The 13,461-nt window shown below is 60.1% G+C and overlaps 1 protein-coding gene across 1 annotated transcript in view; it reads right to left on the bottom strand.

Annotated features, from left to right (window-relative positions):
• Window positions 1-13,461, bottom strand: part of SORCS2 (sortilin related VPS10 domain containing receptor 2) — a 463,121-nt gene that overhangs the window by 273,994 nt on the left and 175,666 nt on the right. Inside the window, 1 exon segment of the mRNA XM_045474649.1 lies at window positions 3,218-3,285. Within this exon segment, the coding sequence (XP_045330605.1) occupies window positions 3,218-3,285 (68 nt within the window).

Below are 13,461 nucleotides of genomic sequence, written 5' to 3'. Positions count from 1 at the left end.
TTAAAAATGCACTCGGCTTACATTTCAGAGAGCCATTTCCAGAATGTAAATACCATACCTGTCCTTAAAAATGGATTCACGGGGGGGCGCCTGGGTGGCACAGTCGGTTAAGCGTCCGACTTCAGCCAGGTCACGATCTCGCGGTCTGTGAGTTCGAGCCCCGCGTCGGGCTCTGGGCTGATGGCTCAGAGCCTGGAGCCTGTTTCCGATTCTGTGTCTCCCTCTCTCTGCCCCTCCCCCGTTCATGCTCTGTCTCTCTCTGTCCCAAAAATAAAAATAAACGTTGAAAAAAAAAAATTAAAAAAAAAAAATGGATTCACGGGGACCGCACAGGAGAACCCTGGGGAGGCTCAGGGCGTGTCCACCGAGTGACTCTCTAATCCGCGTGATCCAGGCACGGGCTCTGTCAGCCCCCATCCACGTGGGCCTTGACCAGCAGACGGAGGCGGGGTGGCATCCCCACGCAAGACCAGCGGCAACCTTTCCACTTCTAAAGACACTCACGCAAGTGCCAAGATAGAGGGGACATGGGCTGAAAATGCTCGCAAGAGGAAAACGTGATTGGCAGTCGAACACAGACGCTGCTCATGCTCCCCGGGAACCAAACGGGAGCGGCCGCTGGGGCCTAGACGGTGCGGGCCAGAGTGCCGCCCGCTCGGGGGCCTGCAGTGGGCCGGCCGGCCATCCGCTCACTCTTCGGCTCGGTCGTTACCCCCCGGGCTTCTGCCCAGAGGACAGAAGGCGAAGGACAACCACACGCCTACATTTTTTTTTACGGCAGCACAGCAGCGTGGCCCCGTGTCAGAACGAACCCACCAAGGGCTAGTCCGCGGCCACAGGAAGCGCTGATGCGGACGCGGTCCAACCTCGAGAAACTGGAAACAGATGCGTGAAGAAAGGAGAACGCAGAACTTTCTTCCACGTCTGACTATATAAATACGTCCGCGAGAGAAAGCTACACAGAGGATGTAATGGCTCCACGCCGGAAGTAACGGGTGGGGCTGGGGTGATCCTTCCTGACATGACTAACGCCTTTGCGTGTATTTTTAATAAAGGAGAGGAAATGCCTGCGCAGAGACAGTGATGAGAAAGAACATGGAGAATTGGTCTGTTGATCTGCTTCGGAGAAAAACTAAATCGAGACCGTGTACCGTTCTGGGGACCTTTCGTGTCACCTCGCCGGGCCCTCATGCTCTCCCAGGCGGAGACAGAGCGGACAGAGCCCCCCGCTGGAGCAGCCCTGAGGTGGGTGGTTGGCCTCCCTCTCGGCTGCTGTAGCCACGTCTGAAGAATCGGGAGTCTGGAGCCCTTCAGCAAAAATTCCCGGCCTCCGTGCCACGGGGTGGCCCAAATGCACCCGTCCCCACCACATCCCCCATAAGGGTGGGCAGCAAGCCCTATGTATACCCCACAGCTCTGTCCTGTGGGCACAGATGGCAGCGGGAAGGACTGTTCCAGCAACATTTATGACCTCCCGTTTCCGAGCGCAGCCCACGGAGACGCTGGAGGGAGCGAGGGAAACCGGGCATTCCGGATGGTCAGCGAGTACAGCCGGTGCAGGGAGAGCCCGCCCGCCCATCAGGACGCGGCTGGTGTGCAGCATTTGGGGCCAGCGAGGCGGCTACTCTGGGATGCTGCCCAGAATTCAAGGCCAAGAGAAGAGCCAAGTGCCCCTGTTCACTCTGCAGCCCCGGGGGGACCTCCTTGGACCATCCACCTAGCAAGAGACAACGCCCTCCATGGGCCAGCCCGTCCCAGGGTCTCGCCCTGAAACCCTCAGAGGGCCGCAGTGAGAGGTAGCGGGAGCTTGAGCGGTCACGCCATGGTCCGCTCTCATCCCAAATGCTGAGCTGCCTCCCCGCCACACTGAGCGGGACTTTTGAAAGCAAGCCTCGGACCTCTCCTCGGGGGTGAGCTGCTTCAAGGCACAAGATGAAATGACGAGGGGGAGCGTGGCAGGAAAACAGCTGTCCTCTTTGTAGGATGCTGACCCCTCTCCCTGAGGCCGACAGAAGGACTGGGGGGCGGGCTGGGGGGGGGGGGGTCTGCAGGGCGAACCCGCGAATCCACGGCCGGGAGGAGCCGGCTAGGAAAAGGCTCTCTGGCTGGGAGGGGGGGTAAGAAAAACGCAGGGCAGTAGGAGGCTTGCTCCCCAGGCTTGGTCCCATCAGCACCGCCGGTGACCAACCCGGCTGCCCCAAGACGCCCCCATTCCTTATACAAGAAGGAAAGGACCCAGCTGGAGGTACTATTTCAACACCTTCCCAGAGCATCACGGAAATCCCCCAGCAAGAACCAACAGAATGAATCATCAAGCCTCTGCCCCAGAAGCAAAGCCAAAAGCCAAAAATAAATCAACTCAGGGGGGCTGCACACATACAGGAGTCCTGATGAGCGGGCAGAGGTGTTTTTTTTATGGATTTCAAATAGAAAAAATGAATTAATTGGTACTTGAGAAACACACCTTGAAAAACAAAACGGTCCAACACACCCAGGGAACGTGGGAGTGGCGAGCAGCGTGTGGAGGAAACACAATCGTGGCCCGAGGACAGCTTTTGAGACGACAGCCCCAGCCGCCCGGGAGCCTCCCTTCCCCCTCCCTGGGTGAGCAGGTGTAAATATTGAAGATGATAGTAACCGAAATGATTTCTCCAAAACCTCCTTCTCTCCCACCTCATTTAAAACATCAAAGGGGCTGCTTAATGTTCTTGGACTGAATTCACATCTCACATAGAAAGAGATATCCCCCGTCGCCAGTGGGTTATTTATTTACCAAGCTCTTCGGCTGAGCCAGGAAGAAAGAAAAACGTCTGAACAATGAGGATAATCGGCATACTTGGTGGACTCCAGGAGCCTCGTCTGAAGTTCAGGGCGTGAGCGGAGGGAACGTGTGCACTGACCTGAATTCAAAATGCAGACCCTCTTCCTCGGGGGAGGAAAAAAAAGGCAGGGGGAGGGGGAGGGGGAGAGGAAAAACAGAAAGAAAAGAGAGCGAAGGAGCTTTCTAAAGGGCCGTCTTTTCTCCGGTGCCGTTTGTGCCCACTGACGAAACCCGCCGTCGCTTTCCACCGTGTCCTACGTGTGTTTTGTAGCCAAAGAAAAGTTGCGAGGCCGCCAACTCACAGGGCTGCTCCAGCTGGGCGTCTGGATCTCAGCCCTCAGTCTCGGGAGTCGTGCGGGTGCACAAGGAGAGAGGCCCGCCCTCGGCTTGACTTACCGCCACAGAGAACTTTCCAGAACCTTCCCCATGTCGGCGTGGTAATACTTCGTCAGAATCAAGATCACCTGTGGTGGCAACAGAGAGACAAAGGCAGAAATCAGGCAGTTTCGAGGCTCTGAAGGAGGGATGTGGGGACGTTCCCTGACCCAGTACACATCAGGGGACGGGTCTTTCTGTCGGCTTCCCCGGGAGGCCCCAGCCAGCCTGCACACAAGGCCGGTGTCCGCCCTGAAACCTCCCAACCTCCCTCCGTCCTCAGAGTGACTTTGGGACCATCCCCATCCTGCCAGGGCCACCAGGTAGCTGGCACTCAGCAGGAAAAATTCTTAAAAGTTGTTTTAATGTTCGTTGATTTTTGAGATGGAGAGAGAGAGATGGGGTGTGAGCGGAGGAGGGGCAGAGAGAGAGAGGGAGACACGGAATCCGAAGCAGGCACAGAGCCCAACGCGGGGCCCCAACCCACGAACCGGGAGATCGTGACCTGAGCCGAAGTTAGATGCCTAACCAACTGAGCCACCCAGGCGCCCCTCAGCGGGAAACTTCAAACTCGGCCCCAGACAATCTCAAACCATGGTCAGAGGGTCAGCCGAGCTAGTGTCCCAGAGTGCCGGGCAGAGGACGCGTTTGGCAAGGCTTCGGGAGATGGGGCCTCATCCCCACCAGGGCCTTCGAGAACACCTGCTGGGGCCGCCCCAACACACGGGCAGGCCCCGGAAGCTGGGGCCTCTGCCCCTCTCCTGCCAGCGCTGGAGGATGCCGGAACCAGCGGAGGAATGGGGAAGGCGCACGAGGGCGGCCGAGGCGGCAGGCGGCCCGCACATCATCGACGGGGCACACGCTGCTTCGCGGCCCCTCAACTATCATCACGCACGTGGGACCCCCCCCCCAACGAGACCGTGTCCCCTCAGCCCTGTGCAGAAAAGGGAACTGTTAGGTAATAACAAAAATAAACGTGCTCAGAAGCACCCGAAAGTTCCTCCAGACGCACGGACGGATGGACCACCACAGAAAGGAAGTGAGGATTGGCCTGCCTGGCGGGAAAAGCGCCTTGTCCCCAGAGACTTCGCTGGCCAGTGCATTTTCCCACACATCACCTTTCATTTCGCTCGCCGCCAGTCTCGATTAGCTGCTCCCGGTTGCCATGGGAACCGGGGGGGGGACCCTGGGGACACCCCCCCCCACCGGCTCCCAGCAGAGCCGTTAGCCCGGTTAATCTGGGGTCACCACACTGGCCGACTCCGGGTTTGGTTCCTTCCCGCCCCGCACGGCCTCCTCTGTGTTGGGGACGTGGCTGCCCCAGACACCGTCTGGCTGAGCTTGCCCTGCCCGGCGATGAAAGCAGGGAAGACACGAGGAGGGGGTGCCAGCCGAGACGGGACGGCGCGCATTCTGGAGGCAGCAATGATCAAACGCAGACCGGAGGCCTCGGCAGCGGGGGCGCGACGGCCCCGCCTCTCGCTCAGGAACAAAGCCACCTTCCCCTGCCTGGCGCTGGGGCTGCCGGAGACAAGCGGGAATCCTCTGAAGACCCGGGGAGGCGGGCAGAGTGACAGGGCCTGGACAAGCAGGAGACAAGCGTATTTTTAACCTATTGATTTATATTTTATAGCCTCGCTGCCCCCGGAGGGGATTTCGAGGAGCCAGAGCGTGACAGCTGGAAGGGACCTCAAAGTCTGCTTCATCCAGCCCATCCAGGGTGAAATCCTTAAGCCAACATCCTCATCAAGCCCCAGCTAGCTGAGCTCTGCCCACACACCTCGGAGGGTGGGGAGCTCACCCCCCAGCACGGCGTTCGGACCCCTCCTGGATGGGTCTCTCCACTCACACCCACCCCCTTCGTTCTGAGCGCCAGCCCCACCGGGCCTCTGCACGGGCTGTTCCTCATGCTGGGACCCTCTTCCCGCCCCCACTCCTGACACCTTGGGTGCCTCCCAGACCCCTCCTCTGGTTCAGTGCCCCCACACCCTCCCAGACCCTGCGCTCTCCCCTCCAGCACGGCTCACGGGGTCTCTTTCGAACATTGGACGATGAGCCCTTCGGGGGAGGGGACTGTGTCTCGTTTTATGTCCCAGCACTGGGCACGGCACCTGCTGTCTAACACGACTAAGGCAATGAAGCCAGGGGAGGCGAGGGCCCTGGGTGAGGGTCTCCTCCCCTGCTCTGGCCCCCCTCTGCCATCAAGAGCACACACCGTCTACCCTTCGTGCGACGGACAGAATCTTTCTGCTGGCACCACTTAACCCACGGGAGGTTTGGGCTCCGGAGGCCAGGGCCGGGGGCCATCCTTGCCCGGCGCTCAGACAAGGAGCCACCCAAGAGGGGTCAGCCCTGGGGGAGCCCGGCAGGCACCCCTCTCTCTGCGGCGGGCAGCGGAAGGCGGCCTCTGCTTTGGGGTCAGCCCCTCCGAGCCCCGGGGAACCTCAGTTCCCCGCCCTACAGCGAGGAAGAGACACCCAGCTCCCTCCGTGGGGGTGAGGGTGCCGAAGCCAGCAGCCACGCTCTGGCCCACGCTCGCTGGCATCCGCTTGTCCCCTGGGCAGGGGGTTGACTCGGCTCGTGCACATCGACCCTCTTTACACCCGGGACCCACATGCAGCTCCTGTCATTATCCCCACCTGCAGGCGAAGGAGCCGAAACAGAGAGAGCCTAGGGGTGCCCGGGTGGCTCGGTCGACTGGGTGTCCTACTCTTGATTTCTGCTCAGGTCATGATCTCACGGGTTTGTGGTTCGAGCCCCACATCAGGCTCTGCACTGACAGTGCTTGGGATTCTCTCTCTCTCTCAAAATAAACAAATAAACTTTTAAAAAAGGAAAAAAAAAGGGAGACCCAGGTGGCTCAGTTGGTTAAGCATCCGACTTCAGCTCGGGTCATGATCTCATGGTTCACGAGTTCGAGCCCCGCGTCGGGCTCTGTGCTGACAGCTCAGAGCTTGGAACCTGCTTCCGATTCTGTGTCTCCCTCTCTCTCTGCCCCTCCCCTGTTCGTGCTCTCTCTCTCTCTCTCTCTCTCAAAAATAAACAAACATTAAAATATTTAATCAAAAAGGAAAAGAAAGAAAACAGAGAGAGCTTAAACGTTGCGGGAAAGCATACAGCACCCAGCACCCCAGCAGGTTCTGAACCTCTGAGCTGAGGTTGGGTCTCCACCGTCAGCTCTGCTGATATTGTCCCCCGATTCTCACACGTGCTTGAACAAGGGCCCCACGTTTTCGTTACTTTTTGAAAGTCGTTTCAAAGAACTGAAAAGTATGGCACGCCCTTCTGGGGGTCCCAGCTAACAGCTTTGGAAATGAAATATGCCAGGAACCACTTTCCAGTGGCTGGTATGTTAGTACAGCTCTGGCGTGCTTTGATCTGGGCGGGAGACGAATCTGGAAGGGCCCTGGGGCTTCTGCGTCCCAGCCTTCGCCAACGGTCTCCTCCCGCCCCGAGGTTGCCGGAGCCCCCCGCCCGCACGACTCCTTCCGGACAGTCAGAAATGCCCTGACGAGGATTGAGAGCCACCCCTGCCCAAGGAAGGACAGACCCCGCAGGTCCTAGGTCACCCTGTGTCTCCTCTTTTCACTCCTGGCCCCCCCCCCGACCCTGGAGGTAGGCGGGCTTCCCCCTGACTCCCCAGATACACCGTCACCCAGGTCTAGCCAGCCGTGACCCCGGTGAGAGAAGCCAAGCTCTCTGGGCTTCCCAGACCTGCCTGTCCTCGATGCTGCTGGCTGTAGGTTCCACCACGGAAGGGACGTGGTCCACTTGGCTCCGCCCTGAACTCCCAGGACTGAGCACAGAACGAAAGCTCACAGTATGTGTTGAGCGAATGAAGGAACAAGTCAGAGAGTAATTGAATAAATACTCCTTCCCAGAAGCAGATCCGGAGAGGACACCGAATCTGTCCTTCGGGCCACTGTCACCGCCCATAAGTCCCTGCTGCCTAGGGTTCCCTCCCGAGCCCACTGCCTGGGCCACCCTCTCCTGACCCAGGAAACGCCACCCAAGGGTGCAGAACATGGCCCGTTCTGGAGGCCCCCAGCGACAGCCACCCAACCCTCAAGGGACAAGCTCGGGACCCCCGGTGGGGTGAGCCCACCCCCGTCCCAGTGACGGTGCCCACGAGGTGGCCCCAACTGGGCAGCCAGGGCCAGTGGGATGTCGTGCGACCCAAGCAGCCCCCCAGGGCCCCCCCATTCAGAGAGACCTGTGCTCGGTTTCATGCTGTGCTGTCACTGTCTTGAAATTCTTAAAGAAGTTTCAACGAGGGGCGTGTTTTCGCTACACATTGGACCCCGTGAACAGCGGAGCTGGGCCTGAGGCAGGTGCCCACCCCTCTGACGTCCCCAAGTTTCAATCCCCCTCCAGCCCCTCGAGGTGCTGGAAAGAGAGTATCTGCCCGACCCCCAGTTCCACCAAGATGGCGAACGCTGTCTCCCAAATCAGGGAGACAGGAAGCCAGGCCAAGATGGGGGCTGGAAGGAGGCAGCAGACTTAATGCCGGAACCCATGGGAACCTGGGACAGCTTCCAATGCCTGCCCTTAGAAATGGAGAAACAGATTCAGAGAAGGGAAGGCGGGTCCAGCAGGGATAGGCCTGGTCCCCAGAGATCCCCAGCCAGGGCCCTGGGCCAGCTCCCACTGGCCCCGGGCACTATTCCAGGGACGGGAGCAGTGGCCTCACCAGCCTGCTCCTCCACTGAGAGGCAGCCGAGGGCTCTGAAACCATGACGTCCACACTCAGTCCGTGCAGAGACCCTCAAGTGGGCAGTGGAGCCCCCACCCGGGCCCCGAGCAGCCTGCCTCCTGCCCAGGCCACAAGCCAATTCAAGACCCAGATGGTGAGTCTCTGCCCCCAGGACGCCCGACATGCCCTTCTGTTCCCCAGGGAGCCTATAAAATCCACTTTTTAAAAGCTCCCGAGAGGGGCTTGTGGAAACAGCCCTGCGGTTGGAGCCACCAGCCGAGGACCCCGAAGTGGCATCAGGGGTCCGCCCCTGTGGCCAAGGCTGGCTCGGGGAGGTCTCGGCGCCCAGGGCGCACGGAGGCCCGCAGCACCGAAACAAACACCGCCAGCTGCAAATGTGCTGGCCGCGCTGTTCACATCGTCTTTCATCAGGTGCCCCCGCACGGCTGGCACGCTTCTCGGATGGAATAAAACCAAACGAGGAGGGTGTGGCGGCATCGGGACGACCCCGGCCCTCTGAGCCTCTGTCTCCTCCTCTGTGAAATGGAGCGGATTCGGGTACGACCCCACAAGGCTGCCGGGGGAGGGGGCGATGCCCACCCACGCGAGCCTATGCCTGAAATCAGAGCACAGAGGCCCGGGGGCGAGGCCCTCTCTCCCTGAGTGGCCACTGGCACGTTTCTAGGTCAGCTATTTCTGTTTCCTGGGGTGTGAGTCACAACAGCAGGGCGACAGGACGCCCCGGAGGGACCCGCAGAACGCTAGGCCTCTTCCCACGGTCGGCACGCAGCCGGGCCCCATGGGCAGTGCAGTGATGAGCACAGACACGAGCCCTTCCCGAGCGCGGCCCGCGGAGTGGGGAGCCTCCTGAACTGCCGCCCGGCCCGCGTGGGTTTCGCAGAACCCTCCCCGCGCCCAGAACCCGCAGCGCTCAGCCCTCTCACCTCCCATGGACATCTCAGGACTAGAAGCACGCAGATCACCTCCGGTTGGAGGTCCCAAGCCTTTCAAGGAGCCAGTGGGAAAGGATTTTGAAGCAGCCTTATATCTGTGTGCCTTCCAAGGGCTCAAGGGTAATCCCCAAAAAATAACAAATACGCAGCACAATTCAGGAGTCAATCGCACACACACACACACACACACACACAGCAGCAAGAATTCAGCACCAGCTGCCAACTCAGAAATGAACTTCCCATCAGAAAAAGGGAAAATGCAGAGGTGGCCCGTGAGGGTCAGGCCTGCGAGGCCCCAGAAGGCGCCCCTGCCCACTGATGTCCCCCAGGCCAGTCGGGACAGGGCCGGCCCATGGCACGGTGAGTCGAGGTTCTCGCTGCTCACAGTGGGGCCTGGGACCAGCCATGCACACTTCGCACGAGCCCCTGGAAACGCAGAACCTGGGTGAGGCCCCACCCCAGACCTGCTGACTCAGAATCCGCATTTTTAACGTCGACGTTTCAGAAACCACACTGGCGGATCCCCGGGTCCTTATCCGCTCACCCCCATCAGAAGCTGAATTTCCTTCTAGCACGCAAGAGGGCCCCGTTCTCTCCATCCTCATGCAGCTGTTAACCAACAACAAACACACACCACCCTCAGGCACACACCACCGTGAATTTCAGTCACCCCAGGGCCTTGGTACATGCTGGTTCCTGCACCTCTGCCTTCCTCCCGCCCCTCTGCTCTGCCTCCCTTCTGCTCATTCTTAAAGCCACCTCCCCCCTGAAACCTTCCCCAGAGGCTGTGGGCTCCAGGAGGGCAGGAACCAAGGCCACCTCTATCAGCACCTTCTCCCGAGCCTAGCCAAGTGCCAGCACATAGTGACAGTCTGATAAATAACTTCCCAGTGAATGAATCGGTGGCTAACTGGCTCCAAAAAGCCAGGAATGACTCCTGGTGTGGCTCTCCCCGTTCCCACACCACCTGTCCACTTTCACAGGTGCAAAAGTTGACGCGGGAACGTGTACAACATTTTATCATCGCAGAACACCAGAACACGTGGGTTTAGAAGCCCACCGAGGGCTGAAGCCCAGAGAGAGGAAGGCTCCAGACCGGGAGCACCTGCAGAATGCCACTCCTGGCTCTCTGCACCACGACGCACTGCCTCCTGGCGGGAGAGATGCTGAGGCCAGGAAGGAGGTCAGGGCCTCTTGGCATGTGCCAACTGTGCCCATTACACAGATGAACAAACTGAGGAACCAAGAGATAAAACAATGGCTCCAACAGCATACAGCTAGCCCTTCGATGTGGGAACACAGAGAACAAACGAGACCTCAAGTGTTAGAGAAAAGGGAGGTCGGGAAAGAAGGCAGAGGGTAAGATGTTTTGTGGTGACTTCAAGTATTCATCCAACGAACAGTCTTTTTTGCTCCATACGGCAGGCGTGAGGGTCCACAGAGAGGAAGCCGCCAGGGTCCCAGCAGCCACAGGCACCGCTGTCCCCTGATCCCATCAGATGATGGCATTCCGCCTGCACACAGGCCTCCAGGATGCTCCAGAGAGCACCACGAAGGCGTGTTTCACGGTCTAGGAACGCGTGTTCACACGCAGAAAGGGTGGAAGGCTATGCAGGGATCTTCGCGTACAACCTCAGGAGAGGCTGGGACATACACCCACACACGCCAAGGGACGCTCCTGTCCTGAGCTGTGTGCCAAGGCACCCTCCTGGGTGTGCCCTTGTGGGGGCCGGTCCAGTCACACAGCTTATATCCCGTTCCAAAAGGGACAAGATTCTCAGAGAGGCCCCAGCAGGAGAAGCCTCCCGGCTGCGGACTCACCAGCCCTGAGGGTGGTCACGCCCGCTGCTTGGGCGAACCCTCCGTTCCCTGGAATCTGTTCACTCGTCTAAAAAAGCGCGGGAAAAGTCCCCGCGCCATCCTTGGACTGGAAGGTGAAGGCGCGACAGGCAGCAGGTACCAACAGACTTTAAAACCTGTAACGTGTTCTCCCAGGGGAAGGGGCTGATTACCAAAGTCACTGGGGGGTGGGGGGGGATCACTTCTATTCCATTACCGAAAGGAAAAACCACCCGAACAGTCACAGGGATTTGGCAACTTGACCAGTTTGTCCTCTGCAAGGAAAAGAGCTCTGTGGCTACACCTGTTCTCAGGGGACGCCCCCCTGGGTCCAGAGGGACAGGGCACAGCCGACTTAAATGGAATGAGGATGGGGCTCCTGGGGGGCTCAGTCGGTTGAGCACCAACTTCAGCTCAGGTCATGATCTCGCCGTCCGTGAGTTCAGGCCCCGCATCGGGCTCTGTGCCGACAGCTCGGAGCCTGGAGCCTGCTTCGGATTCTGTGTCTCCCTCTCTCTGCCCCTCCCCTGCTTGTGCTCTGTCTCTCTGTGTGTCTCTCTCTCCCTCAAAAATAAACATTTAAAAAAATTTTAACGGAATGAGGTCCGTGATCTGGCCCTACCGAGAGGTCGTGACTCTCAGCACAGGCTCGTCAGTCACGCAAACATCCCACGCTGGACAAGGAGGCCGATTTGCAGCCAGCAGTGAGACAGGGTGAGGGACATCGGGATGACCTCCCTCCCATGCAAATCGGTGCTGGCAGAGTCCCTCCCGGAGGCTCCCGGGGCGGCCTGGCCAGGGCACGTCTGTGAGATGGCAGCTTGCTGGCTGGCCTTGGTGTGAGGCCTGCGGGCCTTGAGTCTCGGGCCCTGAGCCCCGGTGTCCTCATCTGTCCTACGGGAGAGATCACAGCCAACAGCAGGGATGACCCTGGGGTCACATCTTGAGGATGGAGACCTCCCACCAGACAAGCCACGATGGGCCCTGGGGTCAGTCTCCACCTGCATCTGGAAGGATGCCAGTCCGGGGTAGGCAGAGCTGGCTCACAAAGGAGCCTGTTTCCAGGACCCGGGACACGCGGCCGGTGGCGGCATAAGGGACACACCCTCGGTGAAGCTAATGCACGACGAGTAACAAAACCACAGCCCGCCGACCCCTTGGCCTGGCCTTCCCACTCCTGGGGAGCTAGTCTATCGACGTCCTTGTGTGTACGGGGTGATGGATGCCCCAAGTTCTGTCCTGTGACGCGGTAACAGCCCAGGACCGGAAATTAACCAGCTCGCCCAGCAACAGGCCGCATACACAGCCTGCAGCCCAGCCGCCCTCGGGAACACCACACGGCTGGACTCGAGAGGCCTGGCGAGCCGCAGAGGGCGCGGACGGGGCTCCAGCGTGGCGCGCTCGGTAGAAGGAGCCACGTGCAGGGCAGCCCCGTGTCACTTCGTGTGAACCAAAGGGAGGGGTCAGCACCCCTGAACCAAAGAGGAGGGTCTCCCTGCGGACCCACAATGCCGGCCTTCCCTTCAAGCAGCAGGTGGCGGCTGGTCCACACCCCACTTCCCGGCCCCCCGGGAGGGCAGCGGGGCTCAGCTCTGGGCACCTTTGCCCAAGAGGCCTCCTCTACAAAGAAATCTGTTCCAGTTAAGGAACTGATTCTGCATTTATCTACCAGGGAGAGGAATCCTGTGTCTCTCTGACCCCCCGGGGGAGGGGGAGGAAATCTGCTGGGCTCAGAAAGCCACGTGGCAGGTGCGGGCTCTCCAAGGGCCAGGCCTTGGTCCGTCCCAGTGCCATCCTGTAGACGCCAAGGGCAGGCCGGCGGCCCAGCCTCATTCACTCCTGCCACCCACCCCGGGAGCCTCACCCCCTCTCCTCTATGGACTAGAGGAGCCTCCGTCATTCTCTAAGCTGGCGGGATTCCCCACAGGCCCCGGGAGCTCCCGGAAGGTTCTCACGCCCAAGTGGGCCAAGCGAGTCCGTGTCAAATTTGCTGCTAGCATGAGGCATTTCCCCCAACACCGTCTTCTGCAGGGCACAGAGCCTGGCTCCCGCCACTGGCCAGACCCCTCCTCCTGGTGCGGCACCCCCGCCCCCCTCCCCAGGCCCCTCCGCAGAGCCTGGAGGACTTCGCGAGGGACGACTGTGTCCGGGAGTCTGGAGGGCCTTGTCTGAATCCCGGCTCTGCGGCACATGAGCTGTGCAGTCGGCTTAATCTCTGGGCGCCTCGGTTTCCTCATCGATGACACAGGGATGATGACGCAGGCTTCCAGGGCTGGAGAGGACACGAGTTCGATGTGTCCGTGGTGAGCGCGCCGCTCGGGGTTAGGGTGGCGGTTTGGGAGCGCTCATGAGACATGCACGTGAGAAACACGGTGGGAGGCCGCCTAGGTGAGATGCCGCTGTGGGTACTCGTGTCCTGAGAAGCTTGTTCAACCTAGGGACTCAGGACCCCAGGCACACCTGTCCACCCCTCGGGGGTCCTCCTTACCGGGTCAGCCTAGATGCCACCTCCTCCAGAAAGCCTTCCAGGATTTCCCCGGGCTAAGCTGCCAGCATCTGATTACGCACACTTTCCCTGCAGCAGGCATGAGCTCACGCGTTATGACTTTGGGGCCGGGCCCCTTCCCCTCACCACCCGCTGCGCCCCCGGGCCCAGCACCAGAACGAGGCCCCAGAATGGAAGGGGAAGGCGCACGACCTTGGAGCTGGCTCAGCGTGAGTGTGAACCCCCCCACACCGTGTGACGTCCCCCCCCCTTGGGCTAGCGTCACCTCCTTGTC

Source organism: Leopardus geoffroyi, chromosome B1 (genome assembly GCF_018350155.1).
Source record: "Leopardus geoffroyi isolate Oge1 chromosome B1, O.geoffroyi_Oge1_pat1.0, whole genome shotgun sequence".
Taxonomy (NCBI): Eukaryota; Metazoa; Chordata; class Mammalia; order Carnivora; family Felidae; genus Leopardus; species Leopardus geoffroyi.
Note: the sequence above shows the minus strand (reverse complement) of the source record. Positions and strands in the feature narration are given on the sequence as shown.